Source organism: Sebastes umbrosus, chromosome 19, assembly GCF_015220745.1.
Source record: "Sebastes umbrosus isolate fSebUmb1 chromosome 19, fSebUmb1.pri, whole genome shotgun sequence".
Classification (NCBI taxonomy): Eukaryota; Metazoa; Chordata; class Actinopteri; order Perciformes; family Sebastidae; genus Sebastes; species Sebastes umbrosus.
The window spans coordinates 15,937,782-15,962,879 of NC_051287.1; the positions used below are offsets into that span (position 1 = coordinate 15,937,782).

General features: G+C 40.4%; 1 protein-coding gene across 8 annotated transcripts in view; it reads left to right on the top strand.

The window, feature by feature from the left end:
* Nucleotides 1-6,156: 6,156 nt before the first annotated feature.
* Nucleotides 6,157-25,098, top strand: part of LOC119477775 (A-kinase anchor protein 2) — a 97,107-nt gene continuing 78,165 nt past the window's right edge. For 4 of the 8 annotated variants that reach the window (XM_037751887.1, XM_037751888.1, XM_037751890.1 and 1 more), the window contains exons 1-2: nucleotides 6,157-6,663; nucleotides 19,662-19,713. In XM_037751887.1, coding sequence (XP_037607815.1) covers nucleotides 6,620-6,663; nucleotides 19,662-19,713 — 96 coding nt within the window. In that variant the 5' untranslated portion in view covers nucleotides 6,157-6,619. Of the gene's footprint in view, nucleotides 6,664-8,583; nucleotides 8,731-19,661; nucleotides 19,714-25,098 lie in introns of those variants that run through there. The other 4 variants (XM_037751889.1, XM_037751894.1, XM_037751891.1 and 1 more) reach the window with 3 other exon arrangements.

Here is a 25,098-nt window from a genome sequence, read left to right on the forward strand (position 1 = left end):
CTCCCTATATATATATTAGGGGTTATTCTAAAGTAACGAAAATGCTACAATTCTTAGTTTCAGGTAATTAAATACTAATGAAAACATAGCTACGAATATGCAGCCCAGTCTCACAGCAAAGCTTGTAATAGACCCGCGTGTAATATGCACGTCTCTGTGAGGCAAAACGGGACACTGACACACTGTCCTGACAGGCGGGTTTATTACGCGCTGTTTGGATAATGTCTGAAATGCATTGAACTGTCTGTTTAGTTTATGAAAAGCTGACATTAAGTAGAGAGGAAGGTTACAACTGGAAATACTGTGAACTTTGAAAAGCCTCTGACACCTTAATGTCACATGATGTTATTTCATCCAACACTGTCACTGTACATTTATTTCATATTTTGATGGCAGACCGGGCATTAATACCAAGAAGCGCAGATTTACCTGCTGCAGAGAATGGATCTCTTCTGTTTAATATTTCATTTGTTTTAATAGCTTTGCACTGACAATGAGGATGTCATCATGCTTCATCATCACCCAAATCCTGCCCAGGATGTTAATGAATTGTTTATCACCACCAGTGGCAAACATGCGTATTTGAACAACTGAAGTGGGTCACATCCTTGTTGGTTGTATCAGAGTTTATGTTGTTTTTTTGTTTTGAAATCTTTGTATGAATTTTAAAAAGTATTATTATTATAATTTATTGTACGGTAAAATGGATTTGTACATGTTAATGTCAATAAAGAAGTATAAAAAAAAGATTTCTGGCTTTCTGAACTGAATGACCTAAATACAGGATGTAATATTAACCGTGTTGTGTTGCGAAAATTCACATTTTGTGATAAACATTAAAGCATATCAACACTTTTTTTGACTTATTTAAAGCTCTTTTCGTCCCCCCGTGTAAGGAGATGTCAGATACGTGCTGTAGTAAAAGAATTTGGAGCACTTTTGAAGTGGGTCAGAGTAAATCCCAGTTGTGGTTCCTGTGGTGGGCCTATCGCTGGTTTATCTAAGCTGACAGACTTTCTGGATCAACGACTAAAACTCACTGGAGCATGAACCCTGTCTCTATCTGTAAATGTGTCTGTCTACCTGTCTATCTATCTGAACGTGCAGGAATCTGAACCGGCAGCGTTGCTGTAAAGACATACACAGCCTGCAAATGTGTATAGTCTGACACGAATGAAATAGGTGTGACAGAACATATGGACACATGGAATAAATAGTAGATGAATCAGTGTGCATTCAGATGGACGGGCAGCATGCATTTTCAAAAACAAACTGAAGAGTTGTGAGCACTATAGCAGAGAAATCAGGTCCTTTTAAATGTATATTTTTAATAAAATGTATCAAAATGTACTATTCAAGTCAATTTCTTTACGTTGCAAAGACATTAGCTGGTGAAAGACTGAACAAAACTGGACTGTGTCTTCTCTGCCTCCACTAACATTCCCTTTCCTATACTGTATCAGTTAAACCACACACATAGAGTTATGGCATCAGTGTTGATATACATCATTATCAAAAGCGATTATATTCAAAGTAGTTACAGTGATCTTCTAAAAGCCTTAAAATGTATAATTGAAACATGTTACCTCCACTTTTAACTCTGACAAGCAGTGCCCTCTACTGGATGTCCCCTAGTGGTGCAGTCACTGTAGTATTCCCTATTTATCATACATTATTACTGTAGACAATGTATGCAATATGACCTGCATTAATTCACATGCAAAACATTTTATAGAATCCCAGCAGAATTACAAACAAATGCAGCTTTTTTTCCCCATATAAATCTCAGCCTCTCTTTTACCACTCCTGCTTCATAATCTGCATCTTCAGAATACATTTATGCACATTTCTTTTTCACATTGTTATTTGAGTGGTTTTGTGCAAAAAAAGAAACAAGACAAAACAAAACAACTGCTTCCAGATTAAAGACAAAACACACACAATTTGATATAATCAAGCTTGAGTATGTCGGACATGTTTCATAATTCTGCAAGAATCAGCCCCATATGTTAAATAATTTAATGACCCTATAGAGATTCAGTAGGGTCATTGCTTTCTGCTCTATGTCTATTTTGACACTAGTAGTTACCGAAGTGTACATAATTTCAAATGGCTTTATAAATCCACAAGATGGCAGTATACTCCATACTTTAAAAACTACCACCCTCATCATACTGGATTACACACATAGTACATTTTCTATAGGCATGACATACTGTACTGTGCCTGTAGTCTAGTGAGGCACAATTAGGGCTGACCCGAACGCTTCGGAGCTTTGTCCGTTGCCACGGTATTCAACCTCCGAATCACTATTCAAATGCTTAATTTTTCATTTTTTTCATTTTTTTTGTATGTAATAATAATGTATAAATCCCCAAATAGCCCATGAAATAAGGAATAATCCAACAACATTATTCTTATTCAACATGAATTATTATTAGTTACCTACGAATATTTCTTGCTGAAGCTTCAAAGCCCCAAAAAATGGTACTCGGGACAGCCCTATAGGCACAATACATGACTTAATGACTTGAGGTCTGACAACCTTAAACATTATTTAATTGAACTGTGCACAAATTTGCCAAATACATCAAATTAAAACTTCTGTTTTTTTCAGAAGTTACCCACATTTTGAGAAAAATACTTCCTGATCAAGTCAGTTTATGAGGATGGCGTCATCTCAATTTTCTATTATTCAACATCAGAACAAGAATCCACTATATCCCACAGATCTGGGATGATGATGCACTAATTAACAGACATGGTTAGAATATGTACTTTAACCATATGACTACGCAGCAGGTTGGGATTAGTGTTGGTGTGTGTGAGAGAGAGAGAGAGAGAGAGAGAGAGGGTAGAAGGTTCATGTGTGATGCCCATTTAAGGCCGCTACCTAAACCTGAAGAGCAGCCTCAGCATAACTGGCATACCACACGATATGATAAGCATGGGCTCTTCCGTGAACTGTCAGGAAGGCAGATAAATCAGGATGAAACAGTCTCTGCTAGCGTAAAACATCTAAATGTGTGACAGCCAGGATTGTGAAATGTCTTGGCACTTTAAGAGATGTGACCTTCATTTTGTCCCTTTGAGCCTGGGAGTGACACGCTGTCTGCTCCACTGCTGGTACAAAACAATAAACACTCAATCCAAACTAGTTTCGCTGTTAATATTGAGCTGTTCCATTACTTTTTTCTGCACATTTTCAATGAAATTTGCATTGATTTGTTGCTTCAAAATGAAAATAAAAAGAATGTCCGATTAGTCTAATGAATGTATAAATATTTTAAGTACACACTTAATGTTGGACCTCTGCCATGCACACTTACACTGATTCATTCCCAGGCTGTCCACAACAATAACTGTAAAGAGAAACATGCTGAAATGTGTAAGGCAACAAGTTCTCTGCGGACAAAAAAACAGGAGATGATAGGAGGTAAGGGAATAGAGAAGGAAGGAAAAGAGAAGGAGAAAAAGTAGGAGGGGAAAAAGGGAATAAAAGAAAGCAAAGTGAGGAATGCAGGGATAGAGAAAGTGAGAAAAGAAGGAGGGGAGGAAGGGAAGAGAAGTAAACAAAGAGGGACGGAAAGGGGGGATGGAATAAAGCAGAGATAAAGACACATAAAAAGGAGAAACAAAGGAAAGGCCAGATAGACAGGGGGAGGAATAGGCGAAGGCAGGAAGGGCAGAAAGGCGGATGGAAGATGAGATCTCGCTTTCCCTCTCCCCTCCAGTCACTGCTGCTAAATACTCAGCCAGCAGGTTATAGACCCAATAAAAAGTCTGCTGAGCTTCTTGTTTGGATAAATAAGTGAGGCAAGCCCCCGTAGACTAAACTGTTCTCACTACTTACAGTAGCAACGGGATTCTTGTCTTGACTAGCATCGGAGTGTTTTCAGAAGATAAAATCTGTTTGTAAAAATTAGGTGGCGTGCCAAATACCGTCAGCCAACTCTCGACTGCAAGTGTCTGTAATATCTGTGTTGCTTCAGTTCAACATGTGGCAGCTGTTCCTCTTTGTATGTTTGCCTCATGATTTTTAAAGCCAGCTCACACTGCAACCAGGAATGTGTTACCTTAGATAGTTAAGAGACTGATTATCATACAGTATATCCAGTCATGGTCACTGATTTTGTGGATGGTTCGCACTAGTCTGTAAAAGTAAATCATCATGGATACTCCGCACTTGTTATCTTTCAATGTACTTCTACTGCTCAGAATTCAAATCTCCCTTCAAAGATTATTTATTCGTCTGAATCCAGCTGTAAAAATCAGGCATGTCTGACATTAACACAACAGCTCCGACTTGCTTGGATGTGGACGTGGAGGATTTGAGTCTGTCCGTAGTGACGTGCCCCAATTCTTCGCAGACAAATGCAGACTCTCGACAATCTTGGAAACCAGTCGTCATGGTCAAACCAGGATTGTGAGGGGATTAAGGGAGTAATTTTTTGGTAATAGTTTTTTCGAAAAATCACACATCAGTGCGCTGACTGTGATGCTTCTTTTAAGCTGATAAATACTGCTCAGTATCATTCAGTTCAGACATCCATCCAGTTTAAAGTTGCAGGACACTGTGAGCCCAGTGGCGGACTCAGGCTGTCTGAAGGGCAGGGGCGAAAAAAATTGAAAGGGGAACCAGCGCGCAGAATTTTTTCTAGTATGTAGGGGAGCCTGTATGGCACTGCATCGCATCTTCTTAATTTTAAGGGCAGCTTAGAGGGCACTCCACTCCACAGGAAGGGCATCCTAAAGGACACCTCACCACATTTTCTTTAATGGAAGAGACTGGAGGGGCATCCTAAAGGGCATTTCATCACATTTTCTTTACTGGAAGGGCACTTCCTCAACGTTTTCTCCACTGGAAGGGCCCCACAGAGGGCAATGCATCACATTTTCTTTACTGGAAGAACACCCAAGAGAGCAATGCATCATGTTGTCTTTACTGGAAGGGCACCCATAGAGGGCACTTCGTCACATTTTCTCCACTGGAGGAGCACCCTAGAGGGAACTTCATCACGATTTCTTCATTTAAGGGCATCCTAAAGGGCATTTCATCACATTTCCTTTACTGGGAGGGCACCATAGAAGGCGCTTCCTCACGTTTTCTCCACTGGAAGGGCACCCCAGAGGGCAACGCATCACGTTTTCTTTACTGGAAGGGCACCCAGAGGTCAATTCATCACATTTTCTCCACTGGAGGAGCACCCTAGAGGGAACTTCATCACGATTTCTCTGTTTAAGGGCATCCTAAAGGGCATTTCATCACATTTCCTTTACTGGAAGGACACCATTGAGGGCATTTCCTCATGTTTTCTCCACTGGAAGGGCACCCCAGAGGGCAACACATCACATTTTCTTTACTGGAAGGGCACCCAGAAGGCAATTCATCAGATTTTCTCCACTGGAAGAGCACCCAAGCAGGCACTTCATCACGTTTTGTCCATTTAAGGGCACCCAGAGGGCAATTCATCACATTTTCTCCACTGGAGGAGCACCCTAGAGGGATCTGCATCACGATTTCTCCGTTTAAGGGCATCCTAAAGGGCATTTCATCACATTTCCTTCACTGGAAGGGCACCATAGAGGGCATTTCCTCATGTTTTCTCCACTGGAATGGCATCCCAGAGGGCAACGCATCACGTTTTCTTTACTGGAAGGACACCTAAGAGGGCACTTCATCACATTTTCTCCACTGGAAGAGCACCCAAGAGGGCACTTCATCACGTTTTCTCCATTTAAGGTCACCCTACAGGACTCCTTGTCATGTTTTCTCCACTGGAGGGGCACCCCAGAGGGCACTTCATCATGTTTTATTAACCATACGGACATCCAAGAGGGCACTTTTACGGCATTTTTTCAAACATGGGGGCACCAAGGAGCCCCCTGAGTCCATGTGCTGGAGCCTACTCATAGAAGATACACTTCCCCCCCACCCTTTTTAACAATAGATGGGTTTTTGAGTATCCTATCTGCCTCTTTAAATGAATCCCTCCTCAGTCTCAAAGGGGAAAGGTTCTCAGGGTAGCAGCAGGGATGAGGCGTGTTGGCCACTCCTTTCATTATACTGTAACTCCCCCCAGGGCTCTCTTTCTCTCTCTCTCTCTCCCTGCTGTCTCCTTGCCATCTTCTGCTCTCTATCCCGCTCTCTCATCTCGACTATCTCGTCCACCTCCCCTCTCTCATCTCCATCACTCTCGCTCCTATAGTTACAGCATCTTCTTACCTCATTCTCCTCTCTCTCTCTCTCTCATTAACATCATCACCTGCACATTTATACATACAAATATACACCAGTGACTTCTCTCTCTCTCTCTCTGTCTCTCTCATACACACACATACAAACGCACAAACATGCTTACACCCGTCCCCTCCTGCCGGCAGAGCTGGGCTATGCAAGAGCGGCAGCAGCAGCAGCAGCTGCTCTGACACACTCTGGCGTGACAAACACACCGAAAAGGCAGGAGGAAAGAAGCAGGAGAAGATAAGGAGGAGGAGAGGAGGGAGGAGGAGGAGAGGAGGAAGAGGTGGACACAACACTGTCAAAGGGACAGCGGAGGACAGGAGGAGGAGAGGAGGACGAGGCAGAGGAGAAGGAGAGCAGAAGGGTGTTGCAGCCATGTCAGACACACCTTTGCAGAGGAACGGCACAGCAACGGCGCCGTGAGTAGATGCTCTCTATCTTTTATATTTCTATCTCTATCTTTGCCTCCATCTCTCCTCTTCCTTGCCTGCATCCTCTCCATCTGACAGGCTGGGTTGTCATGGGAACGGGAGCTCTGTCATGGTGAGGCTGCTGCTCAGTCATGACTGGTGAGGAGACCCGCCGTACACCATGTACACTCCTCTCCTCTCATCTCTCTTTTTTTCACTCACCCTCTCTCTCTCTGCAAACCTCTCACCTCACCGCACCACAACCTTTACTCTCTTGCTCTATTTTATTCTGTCTTCCACTCTGTCTTGCTGTGTCTTCTACTTGTCCTTTTTACAAAATCAGTCCTGCACTCCTTCCTCCTCATTTTTTCCTCAACATCTCACTGTCCCTGTTCTTAACACCATGCTGCATACAGGATGTGTGAGTGTGGCATGTTTTAGCATAGTCAATGTGGAGGCTGCAGGCTTGGGCCAGCCTCTGTGTTACAGCACAGTCCGCCATGCTGCAGACTGCTTCTTGCTTCCTGTGTGTGTGTGATTTGTGTATCTGTGTTTGTATGCACGCATGTGTGTTTTCATGTATTTCTCTACTTATGAGAAACAAAATGCCGATTCAAACGCAGAATAATTTCAGATAATGAAATTAAAAAGTCACACAGTGACCTCTCATTTCTGGCCTTTTCATGAGCACAGCATGAAAATCAACCAAAAAAAAAAAAGACGTGCAACTTGTATTTGCATTTGTGACTAATAGTCATAAAATCACAGCAAGACACGTATCAAGCAAACACTGGCAGTGTGTTAAGAATCGTGTGTCGTTGGTGGGTTTTGGGATTGAAAAATGTTGTTGTTCAGATGCTGACTGTCAAGTCTTTTGATGATGTGTCCCACAAGTACGAGAGATGCACAAAATCAGCAGATTTTCAAATCAATCTGACCCTTCAGCAGCATTTCCAGGCAAAGAGGATTTATATTTTTACATTTTTAAAAGGATGAAAGAAAACAATACAAGAGGAAAATAAGAAAAGTTTATTTTTACATTTAACACTTGCAATGATGAATGCACTTGCAAATAACAAAGTAGACCAAGATGTACACCATAGGCCTACTTTGGTGTTTCATTTTTACCTCTTTACTTAAAGGTCCCATATTGTAAAATGGGAGATTTTCATGTCTTTTATATTATAAAGCAGGTTTAAGTGCTTTATAAATACTGTGAAAGTATCAAAGTGCTCAATATACGGAGAAATACACACAGCCCGTACAGTAAATTGTGCATTTGAAACAAGCCGTTATAGGATTTCTGTCCATTTGTGATGTCACAAATATACAATATTTAGACCATTACACGGTTTTAAACGTAAACATTCTAAATGTTTCCCAGTTTATTCCTGGTTGCAGTGTATGTTAATGACATCAGCTGACAGGAAGTACACATGGACCCAAACTACACATGGCCAGGCAACGCAATTCTGTTGCAATTCCATTGAAATGCACTAAAACGGAGCATTTCAGACAGAGATTAAATACAGGTATATTCAGGCCGACAGTATGAGGAAAATAAAGTTGTTGTTTTTTAACATTACAGCATGTAAACATGTTTTAGTAGAAACACAAAATATAAGTATGAACATGAAAATGAGCATGATATGGGACCTTTAAGATTTCACAAAACTTGTTTTTCTTTTCTTTTTATAAAAAAATCATTTAAAAAGTAATTACATTTTACAGCCATACTGGCCCCAAAAATAAGTTTTCTCTGAAAAATTGTTAGTAAATGTGATGGTCTTTTTATATATATATATATTCAAAGACAAGACATCTAGGTGTTACTGTTGCTTTAAGAGAAAGTTGCATTATGTGTTGTTTGTAGCCTTAATGTTGCTAGGTTAGCGAATTTTACCATGTTGACACAGGCAGGTGTCACAGTCACGTTAAAAGATGGTGAGACCCGGATGAAAGGTGCTATAGCAGTCAGAGAAAACAGTACTGTGGTGCCAGAATTTAGCTCGCACAAGTGCAAGAGTTGCTCAAACAACATGACTGATACTCCCACTGAAGAGAGCCCACACACAGGTGAGATGTTTACTTTTTGTACCGTGTGTCAAACTTTAAACAGGAGAGAAAGCTTCAACAAGGACTAGCTAATCCATATATTCATTATGCAAAGGAAATTCTTAAAACTCTGACCATTTTTTGTTGCACCTGAACGCGCCTCAATCAGCTGCTGTGTGACTAGGTGTGGAGAGAAGAAGTGACAGTGATGCTGCACAGATACAGGAGAGTGGGAGCTGTTCAAGCTTTGTGGGTGTACAGTACTGTGTTGTATTCTACTGTTAGTGGAGAAATTCATATGGCTGCTATGCAACAACACAAAATTCAGAAATTCCTGACTTAATAGCTTTTCTTTTTGATAGTGTAGAGGTGCTGGTGGATCATTCCTTTGAAATCCAGAAAGGCTAAATATATATATAAAGTACAGGAGAAGCTTGTGGTGTCAACTACATTTTCTATAGTGCTGCACTTCCAGGTCTGGAGAGACTTATCACATCTGCAGCTATAGCTTTCCTGCTAAACATCTGTCTGTTTTGGGGGCTTGTGTAACTTAAAGTGACAGTAGGCAGTATATTTTTGGCTTCATTGGGCAAAAACTCCATAATAACCTTTCAGCATATTGTAATTCAAGTGTTCTGAGAGAAAACTAGACTTCTGCACCTCCTCATGGCTCTGTTTTCAGGCTTTCAAAAATTTAGTCCGTGACATAGACTTTGACCAATCACAGGTCATTTCATTGAGAGAGCATTCCTATTGGCTGTGCTCTGGTCATGTGACCAGAGAACTTGGCGTTCCTTCAAGGCACCTCAACCTGATCTCAACATGGATGCTGGGTCACAAACTTTCTCATTTTACAGCTCGTAAAATGTGACTGGTACTTGCCTTTACTTTACCAGATTTCACAAACTAGACAGCGGCGTCACAAACTTTCTCATTTTACAGCTAGTCAGAACACTACAAGATGATTCTGAAGACATTTGAGGCGAGAAATAGGCATTAACGTAACATAATATTGATTCATATTTGATCAGCGCTGCCTAGTTTGACCGTTTGGTCAGAGTTAGCGAGTGATTGACAGCCGACTCTCATAGATGGCAGCTGGACAGCGGACCTCAGATCAGCTCTGACTGCTTGTTTTCCTCCGGTCTGTGAAATCATGCAGATGCCGTTAGGAGCACCAGAGGACACAGAGGACACAGAGGACACAGAGGACACAGAGGCACATGATTTTTTTCAGGTTACCCGTTTCATGTACTACTGTCACGATATAGCGACCGTTTTATAAAAATAACTTGTTTTAATGATATTTGCTCCAATCTCGCCTACTTCAGCTTTAAACTAATAACACAGCTTGTGCATTTTGCTATCTCCTTGTTCAAGCAAGGTAGGTAGGGATGCACCAACCCGATTTTTTTCAGTCCCGATAGCGATACCTGGGCTTTTGATAGTACTGATCCAATACCAGTGTTTAATTAATAAGCTGTATGCCTCACTGTGTGGAAGTGACTGGGATCATTCTTTTATGTGTAAGGCAACATCAGACTTGACTTAAACATTGCTTTCTTAACATTGTAAAACAATATATAACAATTAAATACAAATTTACTGAATTATTTATTATTAAAATAATAAATCGTACACCAGTAACTTGGTAAAAAAAATCTTCAAAATTAACAGGAATTACAATTCAAGTGTTAAGCTTTTTAATGCAGCAACAAATTGGTCAAAACTTAAACAGGAATTAAAATTCCAGTATATAATGTATATAGTATATAAACATAGAATTGAATTGGATAGATGGGCCCTAATGTCACCGATATACCCGATCCAGCTATTTGAGTCAATATTGGCCAAATATCGGTGCATCCCTAAGGGTATGTTGTTATTATAGTGATCATTCAGCCTGTGCACATTTTGGCTCTGAAAAGTCTAATGGATGTTGCAGATTAGGGGATGCTGAGTTGTCAGCTGGTTTGAGTGATAACCAACTTGTTCTGTTGCGACTCACCTTCAAGCTGAGAGTCTCAATCAGCTGTCGGACAGGCAGTTTGAGTGACAGGTTCGGGAGTGATTTCTGCGTTCCTCTGTCAGAGCCGCACCCATGAAGCAGAGCAGTGAAGCATGAAGCAGACCATGCCTTACTGGTGCATCAATAGTTAATGTTATAATTGGGGGGAAATGAGACGGTGCTGTCGTGATTCAGTCGGTCTATCACATCCTAGTGTCTTCCCTTAGCTCTGTGCTTTGGGCTCATTTTTAATCAGCTCTCTCTCTCTCTCTCTCTCTGGGTTGTCCACTGAATCAGCAGAAAGACGAGGTAGTATTTGTGGTCATGCAGAGCGCAGACACCACAATGGCAGATGGCCCATTCTCTGCAGCTATTTATTGCACACTCAGGGAAGTCTTACAGGAAAGACACTCTTAATAGTGATGGGATAAATTGAGCAGATCCAGTTTTACAGAGTGGCAGCCTAGCAAGAGCAACATTTCAACCACCATATTTATATTTTTTTCAGCTTTTATTCATTGTATGGTTTCATTTTAAATAAAAGTATAGTTTTAATGATGGTTTATGAATCCATTAGTCATTTATCAACTAAAAATATTAGCTAAACATTTTTAAAAAAAATGTCTCTTTGGCTGCTGACTGAGAAATCGTGAGTGTTTTTATTATGTTTGGACTTTCAATGAATTTAATATTTAATCAATTAAGCAAAGAAATAATCGGCAGATTGATTGATAATGAAACTAATTGTTAAATCAAAGCACACTAGATCTCCTTTGTGAGCCACAGGAGAAAGTTGATTCATAGAGTACATTTCTTAGCAATTCAATGCACTTTACAGAGTGACAAACAATATCAAAATGTTAAAACATAAACACAGATAGACAGACAAAGAAATACACCAAATGAATAATCAGTGTGTCAGCATTTCCTCAATATCTATGCACAACAGTGTGGGTCTTTTTTCCCTTATCTCCACTCCATAGAAATGAAAATACCAGAACATGAATTGTATATCGTGAATACTGGATAAGAGGAGATGTGCAGAGGAGGGGGGAAATAATGTCATTGAGAGAAAGAGGGAGCAGAGAGAACATGCTGAGGTGGTGCTAATCTGAGTGTCTGGAGGCCAGGACATCTGCTTCTCATCTAACATGCATCTCAGGATAAAAACAATTACAAGCTGCATGTGCATGTATGGGCATACATGTGAATTCTTCTCTCTCAATATAAACTCATCCGTAGAGAAATAAAACAATAGGCTGAACTGACACAGAGGAGGCAGCTCAGTTTACTGTTAACCAGTACAAGACCTAAATTGCCATCCATACTGTGAGGAACTAGGTTAAATATGATCAATTCTTCTGTTTGTGGGCAATAGGAGAGGCTCTGTTTGCATCTACAGAATGCAACCATCCTGAGCTAGTTTAAGTTTTTTTACAGGCAACGCAGGGATTGTTCACTGCTTTGGTGTTACTAGTTGTTTGCTGTAATTTAAACAAAACACTAATATTTCTTCAGGGTTTACCATCAGCTTTGAAAGTTAACAGTTCTCGTAGTCTTTACAGTAGGGTTGTACAATCAATCGCGATAATGATTTTGACTTCACACATGAACATTGTCAACTGCAATATTACGTTTAAAATGTGTGCTCCGCTCATAGAAAACTAAGGCTGACCCAAATGCTTCAAAGCTTTGACCGTTGCCATGGTAATCAACCTCCAAATAACTATTTGAATGCTTCATTTAAAAAAAAAAAAAAAAAATGTTTTTATATTTTATATATAAGTATGTAATAATAATGTATGAATCCCATAATACCCCATGAAAGAAGGAATAATCCCACAACATAATTTGTTATTCATATTCAACATTAATTATTATTAGTAATTCTCTGACGGATATTGCTGTTTGTTGTGTGTAGAAGTGAAAGCGGTGCTCTGTTTATTTAAATGTGAAAGTGCAATAAAAATATGTTGTCCCTAAATAATCAGGACAAATAATCATGATCTTAATATTGATCAAAAATAATCATGATTAACATTTTGGCCATAATTGTGCAGCCCTACCGTAAAATAAAAGTTAAAACTGGCTTTTCGTGGTTGTAGCAGACTGAATTACTGAAATAGATTTGTATCAGTTGAAAAAAAAAAAACAGGAAGAGCTGATATCTAATTAGTTGCTGAAAGCCAGTGACTTCCAAAAGTTCAGCCATTACCAACCTTTCTCAGCTAGACTCACTTAGACAATTGCTTTTGTTAAATTTAAGGCCAATTTTACTGTGGAAAATAAGCATGCTTAGAAGTAATAAGGACAGCAGTGCTCATTTTTAATAATTCTTAGTTAAACTGTGTATGCAGACAGACAGACGGACAGACGGACAGACAGCTGGAGAGACGGACAGACAGACAGACAGTGACAAACACACCCAAACACAGCTTTACTTCCCGCAGTGATGTATAAAATATGAATGAGATCAGGTCTGGCACTCACATAGCCAAAAATATGTATGTTTTGGTTGATTTTTCTGTCCCCTTCTATGCTCTCTTTCTCTCTCTCTCACTCTCACTCTCACACACACACACACACACACACACACACACACACACACACATACAATAAGTCTATGCAGCAGAGGCCGGTCTGTACCAGATCCGTGTGTTTCAGTTATTTTGGGGAGAATTGAAATGTGGGCGTACTAAACTCAGGAAAGGCAAGCAAAGGAGATGGACGCATTAACATAACATAACATATACACACATGTTAACACACATGCACATTTTTCTGACTTACTTTCTTTGTCCATATTTGCTCATTCCCTCCTGCTTACTCTTTGCATGTTGTTATATTTCTATGTATGTGTGTGTGTGTGTGTGTGTGTGTGTGTGTGTGTGTTTTCCTGCCTTTGGTTCCACATCTGGAGGCCATTACCTCTGGGCTGGGATGGGGGGGGGAGGCGGGGCTGGGCTGGCTGTGCAGTGAGGTCATCGCGTCGTCGTGGCGATGCAGAGGAACAATGACGCTGTTGTCTCTAACGACGACCGACCAGCGTAACTGACGCCAGAATTAAGGGATTGAAAGGGGGGAGGGAAGGTGGCGGCATTTTAGGGGGGGGCAAGGAGAAAGTTAAAATGTTGGGGTTCAAAAGTGGGGTGGAAAGGAAATCAAAATAGAAAATGTTCGAATGAAGTAGAATAATGTTAAAGTAAGGAAGAATGCTTTGTAATGACAGTGTGAGCAGCCAACATAAAGATGTGATTGGTGTAAATCCAGATCAAACAGAGACAGGCCAGACGTCTTGGACTTGCTGTAAAGTCCGACAGCTGCAGAGCTGAGCTGCATAACATAAACTATATGTTACTAAACCAAACAGGTCACGGTCTAGAACCTGCATGTCCTCACGTTAAAACTGTACTGTAGTCATGTGTTTTAATAAGGGCGGGTCCCGGGATGAAACAGTCCAAATTTTATTTTTTGTATCTTGATGTTGAACCTCAGTAAGCCTATAGTATTTTTAACTTATGCCTTAGACATTATCTAACAGAGGGTTTTGTCTAGAAGGTAACCCCCAAGTTGCAAAACTCTCACAGGGTGGTTCAGGCCAGGCATTGACCTCTAATGGTTAATGTTAGGCATTAACCTCTAATGGTTAAGGTTAGGCATTGACCTCTAATGGTTAAGGTTAGGCATTGACCTCTAATGGTTAATGTTAGGCATTGATCTCTAATGGTTAAGGTTAGGCAATGACCTCTAATGGTTAAGGTTAGGCATTGACCTCTAATGGTTAAGGTTAGGCATTGGCCTCTAATGGTTAAGGTTAGGCATTGGCCTGTAATGGTTAAGGTTAGGCATTGACCTCTAATGGTAAAGGTTAGGCATTGACCTCGAATGGTTAAGGTTAGGCATTGACCTCTAATGGTTAAGGTTAGGCATTGACCTCTAGTGGTTAAAGTTAGGCATTGACCTTTAATGGTTAAGGCCAGGCATTGACCTCTAATGGTTAAGGTTAGGCATTGGCCTCTAATGGTTAAGGTTAGGCATTGGCCTCTAATGGTTAAGGTTAGGCATTGGCCTCTAATGGTTAAGGTTAGGCATTGACCTCTAATGGTTAAGGTTAGGCATTGACCTCTAATGGTAAAGGTTAGGCATTGACCTCGAATGGTTAAGGTTAGGCATTGACCTCTAATGGTTAAGGTTAGGCATTGACCTCTAATGGTTAAGGTTAGGCATTGACCTCTAGTGGTTAAGGTTAGGCATTGACCTCTAATGGTTAAGGCCAGGCATTGACCTCTAATGATTAAGGTTAGGCATTGACCTCTAATGGTTAAGGTTAGGCATTGACCTCTAATGGTTAAGGTTAGGCATTGGCCTCTAATGGTTAAGGTTAGGCATTGACCTCTAATGGTTAAGGTTAGGCATTTACCTTGAATGGTTAAGGTTAGGATAGATCGTTGGGCAGCAAGCCGCACGTTTTCGCAACTTGGAGGTTACCTTCTAGACACGACAGAGGACAGAATACTTAAAAACGTAATTCTAAATTGGGAAAATAGCAATTTACATGTGTGTGATATGTTAGCATCTTAGCAAACAAATTTGACCTTAAAAAAAACCCTCACAATTATAGCTCACCAGTACCCCTTAGTACTACTACAACAAGCAAAGCCTGCTAGTTCTGCAAATGTCAAATGAGGAAATTCCAAGAAATCATAGCAAACATAAACCTGCGTGAATTTTATTTGTTTGGCCATTGACATATTATATCACCATATAAAGTTGACATGGTGAGCAAACATTTGCATATTTTCATATCCAGCAGACACGAAGAAACATTGATTTGAAATTTGAAAATGGTTATCTCTCCACTTCATGAATGTAAGTTCAATATCCATTCTGGTCTCAAGTCTCGAGGGAAATATCTGGCTCTAAATGCTTCACGTTCACCAGCTAGGCGCTAACGTTGTGCCAGGCAGGTTTAGTGGTTTATCAGAACTTTTTCACTGAAAACAGCTGCCTAATGTGGCTGGAAACTCTGCCCATGAGAGCTGCGAGAGCGAAGGAAAACAGAAGTTGCAGGGCCATAAAAACCAAAAACAATGAGCTGAAAGACGCTCAAACGTTCTACAGAGCTGAGGGGACAATCCTCTGTGGGTTCCTCACTACGAGCGACACTTCTCACATACAGTAATTTCACACATTGTTTAAATATAAATGTTGATTACTGCAGCTTTAAACAGTGTGCATTTATTATTTTATTTATTATTTTATTATTTTAACATTTATCTTACCAGGACGCAAAAAAAAATTGTGCTATCTTTCTTTATTAAAAAAAATAAATCCAATGCTGCACTAAAAGTGTCAAAAAGTCCTGTCTTAGCTGAAATGATCAAAGAGCTTTAAACTGAATTAAACTGCTGCATGGATCACATGTGACAGCCTATAGGTTGGTAAACTTAAACTGAAACAAAAACTAGGTGTTAAATAAAACGGATAAAGTCTAAACTAAATCAAAAATATGTTTTTTTTCTACACTTAAATTATTTGATTATGAACTGTTGAACTTATTTGAATAGGTTTTGTTAGCATTAGACACTGTTTGACACTGTTGATATGAAAAAGTCCACTTTAGAGAGTTGCAGCAGATAAAAATGTCACCACTCCTGAATCCGTATCTGCAAAAAGGCTTTTCTATGTGCAGTTTGGAAACAATATAACAACACATGGAAGATAATAGCTGAGGGCTGAATATGATACATTTTTGATTTATTCAAGTCTTTCAGCTGCCCGGTGGCTTTACAGGACAGATACTCTCCAGCTGCAGTTATTTATTATACAATTTTTTTTTCTCTCTTGGAGTAATGCAGTGGCTGTTATGTCAGTGTGTGTTTTCGTGAGAGTGTGTGTTACATGCTTCTGTATTCCCTAAAGAGTCGACCAGGACTGCTGCTGCTGCTGTTTCTCCTTATAAGGATGTCTGCTTGTTGGAAGAAGGGATTGAGAAAAAAGGAGAAAGAGGAGGACGGGAGGGATTGAGGAAGAGGAGGAACGAAAAGGGTGAGGAAGAAACAGATGGATGGAAGGGATGGACAGGTGGGAGACGGAGAGATATGGGAGGAGTAGGAGGGAAGGGGGTCAGGAAGGAGACAAGGAGAGATGGAAAGAGAAAGGAAAAGGGAGGAAGAGAAGGTTGGAGGAGTGAAAGAGGAAAGAAGACAGAAGGAGTAAGTAGGGATGGATGGCACAGATGCACCATGGGAGGTATGTATGTAGGGAAGGGAGAAGTTGATATATGGAGGAAGGGATGCGGCAAAGTAGCGAGGAAGAAAGAAAAGAGCGAGGAGAAAGTGTTGGGAAAAGTAGAGACAAATGTAGAACAGGGCAGCAAAGGAAAGAGAGATAAGAGGAGGGAAAGAGTAAGGAAGGATGGAGAATGAAGGAACATAAATGTGGGAAAAGAGAGAGTGAAAGGGAAGAGGAAAGTAAGAAAATAAAGTAAAAGGTGTAAGAGAGGAGGCAGGAGATGAATGGATGAAACCCAGGTGAACCTTGAGAGTTAAAATAGGGAGAAAGAAAATTGGGACACAGTTAACAGTGACCCATTTACACACACTCTTTTGTCTCTGTGTGTGTGTATGAAGGTGTGTCTTGCCTTTTAAATAGGTGTTTTTTGCAAGTTTGTATTCAGAAAGACGTCCCACTGATGTTCATCTGCATACACCAACTCAACAGAGTGACACAATTATCGTCCTTTTTGTTTTTTCTCTACCCTGCTCCTGTTTGTTTCTAAAGTACAAAGCTTCTATTGATGTCGCTTTGAAAGGCGCCGGAACAAATGTACGACCAGAGTGACCAGAAATAGAAGCTGAAGAGTCAGCTGTGCTGTGGGATTGTTAGTGTGTGGGCGACGACATCGCTGCATGCAGGCTCATAGAAATGTATTAAAAGATCAGAATATCTCTGAATGATAGTAACATGCTGTTTGCAGGTTTTTGAATTTTGTCTCTCTTCTTAAAGTGAGAGGAATATATTGCATGACCCCCATACTATGATAAAAGTATGTAGTGCAGTGATGGCCTGCTGGCAGCAACAATAGCACACAGTAGCATAGCAATAGTTCCTTGAAGCAGCAATTCTTTTAAACTAAATAACTAAATAATGTGTGTGAAGGCTAAGATGCTTGGAGGAGTCTGTTATATCATAATGCAGTGGCACCAATTGGTCAGTGAGTTCTGTCCCGAAACCAGTTGGCAACGTCCGGGTCTGAAAAGGGACGCCAATGTGATTAAAATGCCGAATTTGACGCTTCAAAACAGCAGTCCACAAACCAATGGGTGATGTCACGGTGACTACGTCCACTCCTTATATACAGTCTGTTAGGGGTTTAAGAAAATATTGCAAAAATCATTTCAAATTAATTTGCAAATATATGCACCCTCTCGGTGTATGTGCCCTTTCAAAGTAGTGCTATGATGTTGGATGTTTCAGGGACTGTGATAAATGCAAATGCAGACCCCACTGTTTAGATTGCATTAAAAAAATCATCTTTTTTACTCTGATTTTATGCATATGGCAGTGTGTTCTTTATACTATGCCAGTTTTCCTAAAATTAGATTTTAAAAATCGCAATATATCGCCTTACTTACTACAGTATTGCAAAATATTGCAATATATTGAATCGTAACACCTGTATCACGATACGTATCGTATCATGCCACATATTGCCAATACACAGCCTGGCAGTCTATGCCCGAAACATAACAACTAGGTTTCTTTTTCAAGTGTAAAGTCCTGCTATTGTCTCTAGAGACTTTTTTTGTGGTTGAGGAATGATATTTCTGATATCATTTGTGTCAAAAATGCAGAGTTTAGACTATCCAACATTGTGTGACTGTGGTAAGCAGATTTCCAGTTGTGAGCCAATGGAAATGCCAGTGCCAATAATTACCTTGTATATTACATTCTTGACCATTTTTTGAAAGGGATTTGCCAATAACTTACCACTAAAATCCGTCAAAGGAACAAAATGTGAAAATTCCGTTAATGACGAAACTAAAAGTGTTTATTTTTTTTAATCCCACCTTCAAAAAATAATAATATCTACCCTCCGTATAAATGTTTATTATAGTAGACTGCTGCTATAAGCACAGAATTGTGCCATCAATGTTTGTGATAGGAGGGAATAGTGTGTATATTGATCTACTAATTTATCTCAGAAATCAATAAACCTAAAGTGAAGATAAGAAAAAGTAAAGCTACTGGACAGAAGATAAAGGGTAAAAAAAATATATAAAAAAGAATAATTTAGTCTTCAAACTCTTAATGTTCCATTTCCCATTGTCTCTGCTCGGCTTTCAAAATATGACAAATTACTCCTCTGCTTCCCTTTTTCCTTACTTCGGCAATTTTTACTTTGCTCTTCCTCTTTCGCTCCCTCATTCCCTTTTCTTTCTCCCCCTCCGCTTACCTTCATTGCCATCACTTCTCTCTTCCTCCCCTTCCCTCTCAGCTGCTCCTCCCAGCTGTTTAATCACACATGGCTCATACCTAAAAAAGAGAGAGAGGGAGGGAAGGGAAGGGAAGGAGGGGACAAATGGGAGGAGAGACAGGGAGTGCAAAAGAAAGAGTGGCTGATAGTCAGAGAGAGAGAGAGAATGCGAGCGGCGGTGCTGTGTGTGAGGCACATGGCCAGTGAATGAGAGATCTTTGCTTCCACTCAGTGCGAGCTCCTTCTCCTCTCTACTGGTTGGATTACCGCTGAGGAAGGACCCCGTCTGGATACTGCTCCTCCTCCTCTTCTTCTCCTTCTTCTTCCCTCTCTCCTCTATACTTCCCTCCCCTGTCTGCCTCTCTTCTTATCACTCGCTGAAGGACTCCAGCGCTCAGTCTTCCCAGATCTCACGTCTCTTTTCTCCTTTCAACCCTCCCCTCTCCCCTGCTTCCCCCCCTTCAGGATGTCGTGTGAGGAGGCTCAGCTCCACAAAGAGAGGCTGCAGGCCTTGGCGGTAAGTCACAGTGTGTTTAAAACTGTGTGTTTTTTTTGCTTTGACCTTTGGTCTGTTTGTTTTTTTTTTGCTGTCTGTTTGTCTGTGAGTCCCTGTCTCACCTTGACTTCATCTCTTTCTGTCATTCACAGTACAATATCTAGCCTATAACTGTCTGTCTGGCATCTCAGAGTTCATGCAACTCTTCCATTATAGTTTCTTCTTTCTCTCATTCTCTGTTATGCTCTCTCTTTGCCTTGTCACATTATTCATTTGTGTTCCATTCACGTCAATTCAAACACATGTAGAGGGCGGGAAAAGGTGTCTCTTTGCTCCATACCAAAGTGGAAGTTCATTGAACTTTGACTAATGAATTCCTATGACGTAAACACAGCAGTAGACGTGCTTTACATCACGGTGACCCCTTGGCTAAAGCTTCAGTGGTGGTCTGTCCTGGTGTTTTATAATGCTTCAAATAGAGCTGCAACGATAAATCAATTAGTTGTCAACTATTAAATTTATTAAAAAACTATTTTGATAATCTATTTATTGGTTTAAGCATTTTTTTAAGAAGAAAAAAGTCAAAATTCTCTGATTCCAGCTTCTTATATGAGAATATTTTCTGGTTTCTTTCCTCCTCTATGACAGTAAACTGAATATCTTTTGAGTTGTGGACAAAACAAGACATTTGAGGACGTCATTTTGGGTTTTGAGAAACACCGATTTTTTCATTTTTCAACATTTTCTGATATTTTATAGACCAAACAACTAATCGATTAATTGAGAAAATTGCAATTGTTAGTTTCAGCTTCCAAACAAACTGGGAAAAGAAAGTTCGGAAACTTGTGTTTGGTCGATTATTTCTCTGTTGTTACAATGCTAATTGGCAGTGTATTTTTACATCGTTGGAAAGCCTGTTTATTTGAACTCTCTATCAGTACCAAGGAACAAACAAGACATCATCCAATCATCCAATCCACCAAACAACTCAAAACAAGAGTCAATACCAACAGGAGAATACACTGTTTACCATTGACGGAGCATTTTGGAAAATCTTTCTCGGGCACTACCCACATAATCAGCTGTGCTGCTCATCCCACAAATGCATGATCCTTACAAGTTGGACATCATTGCGAAGGTAAATAAACAGGCTTTCCAACGATGTAAAATACAATGGCAATTAGCATTGTAACAACAGAGAAATAATCCACCAAACACAAGTTTCCGAACTTCTTTTTCCCAGTTTATGAACTCATAATATAACGGAAGGTGACGATTAATTGGCTCCATCACCAATACAATCCAGTGCTAATCAAGGTGATAAAAGCTAAATTAAACATTGTTCACAGCATGTTTGTTTGATAATCACGATTGTATCAGTTAAATTAAAGAAGTGAATAAGCTTGATGTGTTGGGAGCACTGCAGCGTGACATCATAACCTCCCTACACCCATTTTTTGTCACACAACACAAAGTGATTTTTGTTGCACCGATTGTATAGTGTACTTTATACTCCCTCGCCACCCCTTGCGCCCTGCACCGCTGCTGTGTTTCTCTCGCTGTTCGTTGCTGCTGTGTCAGCTTTCATCTTCTTCCATGTCTTTTTTTTGGGGGGGGGAAACCAACTCGGAGGAAAGTTGGTGGAAAATCTGCTCTTTTTTTTTTTCCTTTTTGGCCAGATGTCTGAGGTTTTTAGGTGTATGGTGCTTTCCCAAGGTAGAATGATCTCAGCTTGTGAGGTGGTCCAGAATACGTTTCGCCGTTCTGGTTCACGATCACCACGAAGAGGCATCTGTTGGAAAGTGTGTTGGCTCGGTACTGATAGGACTTCAGAGCGAACAGTTAGACCAGGATTCACTATGGCCTGGGACTAAATTTGGCGCCAGCGAGCAACCACAGCATACCACACACACTGACGACGCACAGAGGCACAGGAACACACACACGCACACATTCATACACACAAGTGGGGTGAACAGCAGCAGCAGCAGCAGATGGAGAAACTATTTTGGCCACGTTGAAACATGGCAGCCATACCAGGCTGCATGTACTTAAACCAGTCAGCCACTTAAGTAAAGAAAGAGAGTGGAAAAAGTTCTGAGCAGAGAGAGGAACAAGCATTTCTGTTTCTTACATCACTCTTGCATGTGTATTTGGCAAAACAGTACAAAATCATTGATTACGTTATTGTGTAAATGAGTTTTGGTTTGATGCACCGGGCCAAGAAAAACAACAAATGTTGCAGAATATTCCGGTGGCAGCTGTCGTAACGCTACAAAGAAACGCTCTATCGAGTCTCTCTTTATCAGAGAGATCCGACTGGAAGCGCAGACAGTTTTGGCATAAAGTAAAGTCAGTCGTTGAATACGTAAATCATTAGAGCCTGTTTGTCTCCTCCGAACGAGCATCTGTCTCGTCTCAGCTCTGTGTGTGTGTATATCAGAGACAATAAGGGCACTAATAGCTTTCAAGACCTACCAGGCACTTAAATAGAGAAGGGTTACTATTACACTAATAGTACTAACAACTCTCTGAGGCAGCTAAGCGCTGTGTAAGCCACGGACTCCAGTGTAAATACAGAAGCTGGACAAAGTCTCCCCGAGCATCTCAAAGAGAAGGGGAAGGATTTTTTTTATAAAAACCTCTTCTGACTGTCAATCAAAAGCATTTCCTAATCCGGCGGCAGCTTCAGCACACCAAAAACACTGGATTTAAGTTGTTTAAAGTGTCCTTAAACTTGTCTTCAACGAGGATTAAGGCCGACAATATTTATAATATATTTATGATATTGTTTCTGTCTGACTGATGCTGTGAATAAGTATTACTGAACCCCTGTAGAGAGGTGTACAGTGCCTACACACACACTCACGCTGTCTCAGGTCTGCAGCTGACATGCTAATGATTTCATCAATAAATGATACCCTGAGACCTCATCAATACTTTAGCGGATCTCGGGCCAAATTGGAAGCTTCCGCTAAAAATCCGAGCCAAGTGTTGGACCAGTCACCATCTCGGTATCTGATCCGTGTTAACACAATCTGACGCCGATTTTAATTAACATGTCATCTGGACTTTGATAGTTTGCCACGCTGTATCTATTCTTGAAAAAAAAATCACTGTCAGGTAGCAGGCAGCTGTCATTATAGTGTTAATTTGCACACAGAGACAGGTCTATGTGCGGTGTGGCTCATGAATAAAGCATGGCACTAATGGCCGTGAATCACCAGGCCTTTTTTTTTTATAGCTTAGCAGAAAGGACGACATACCTATCTGCTCAATCACAGCACTGGACTGAGACTGTAGTAGTGGGAAATGACGGAATTCATTCACTAGGATATTTAAAGGAACAGTGTGTAACATTTCGGGGGCTGTATTAGCAGAAATTGAATATAATACTCATAACTATGTATTCATTAGTGTATAATCACCTGAAACTAAGAATTGTTGTTAGCTTAGAATGAGTCCTTCATATCTACATAGTGAGCCGGTCCTCTTCACAGAGTCCGCCATGTTTCTACAGTAGCCCAGAAAGGACAAACCAAACACTGGCTCTAGAGCGAGCCTTTTGCGTTTTTACGTTACCTGAAGGTCACCGTAGTTCTACTGAATCAGCAGGAACATGAGCTGCGGAGTGCAAAACATCGGTACCGCCTGCCGCCGTCTGACTTCCATTGCTCATAAAGTAGTGTTATCATGGTAAGGATAACCTCTGAGTTCCACCTGACCACGGTTTTGCACTCGGCAACTCACGTTACCGCAGTCTTGGAAAGGGATGAGTGAGCAGAGGAGTACTGAGTTGGTTGCAATCTGCAACCACACCACTAGATGCCACCAAATCCTACACACTGTCCCTTTAAAGTCTTCTTTACAATTGCTCAAAACCCATTATAAAATGGCTCAGACAGTGTGTCTGTCTGTCTTGTGATTTCATTCCTACATATGTAAAAAAAAATTCTGTACAGTGAGTACTTTTCTATTTCTTATTAATTATTGATGGAGCCAGAGAGCAATGAACCCTCAGTGGCATCCTGGACTATTTATTTTACAGTAGTTTAACTGCTGTATTTTTTTCCCCATCATACCTTGTGTTAAACTTAACTAAATTGAACATGGCTAAGATGGTTCTCTTTTGAGATTTGTGAGAGTTAGTCCCATCCAAATTGAAACTGTACTGTACTGTACTTAAGTACAAATAAGATGTACTTTACTTGAGTATTTTCTTTTCATGCAACTTTCTAATTCTACTCCACTACATTTCAGAGAGAAATAGTGTATTTTTTACTTACTACTACTACTAGCTGGTTACTTTACAAATTAAGATTTTTACATACAAAACCTACAAAGAGCTTCTTAAATATGATGCCTTGTTATAAATTAAACTATATCAACAGTATGTGCAGGTACAGCTGAAAAGATCAGTCGATTGACTTTAAAGTAAATTGTTCATTCAAAAATTACAAAAATAATGTGTGTTTCCAGCTTCACAAATGTGAGGATTTGCTGCTTTTCCTTTTAATTATTTAAAACTATTTAAATATTTTTTGAGTTTGGTTCAGTTTTTTGTTTTTTTTTACTTTCAAAACAGTTTCTTGATTATACTGTACTTGCATACTTTTAATTAAGTAACATTTTCAAAGCAGGACTTTTACTTGTATATGTATTTTTACATACGTAAAAGATCTGAATACTTCCTCCACCACTGTTGATTGGTTTGTTTTCTACATAATTATAGGACTTGGTGCATTAATCATTCGGTACAACAAAGGGTGGGACATGTGCCAGTGTTTAATCTAAGAGTTGATGAGTCAATTTGCTCATTTGTCCACCACACATGCAAAACAGACAAAGATTCCCACAGTCTGATAGTGATTACGGCCTATCAGCAGCCAGCGGTGCAGGTTTCCATGGCTACTAATTGGTCAGATTATGGTACAGTTGTGATGTCATGTTGTTAAATCCAGACCTGTAATTGGTGTGTTATTAACATGTAATTACAGCCGCCGTCGGATGGAGCGCAGCCTGGTCAGGGTTACCCCGAAAAACGGATTACGTGTGTGTGCATAATGTATGTGTGTGTGTGTGTGTGTGTTTTCTGTAAATGTGTGTGTGTTCACCAAAACCCCCCGCGTGCGGTTTAGAGATCAGCCAATCAACGGCGAGCGCTTCAGCTTTCTAATTAGCTGCCGCCCGTGTGGCCTGCAACCGCATACATACGGCATGGCAAAATACATATACAAAAGTTTATGTGAGTCCGTCTTTGCGTGCACTCATTCACTGACTTCTCTGTAGTGTCGGTGATATGTTTACACAGATGACCTCAGCCCTTTGGACTCTTAGCTACCCCCCCAACACACACACACACTGAAACACACACAAGGCCGCAGATCGTCTAGTGCCAAGTCTAAG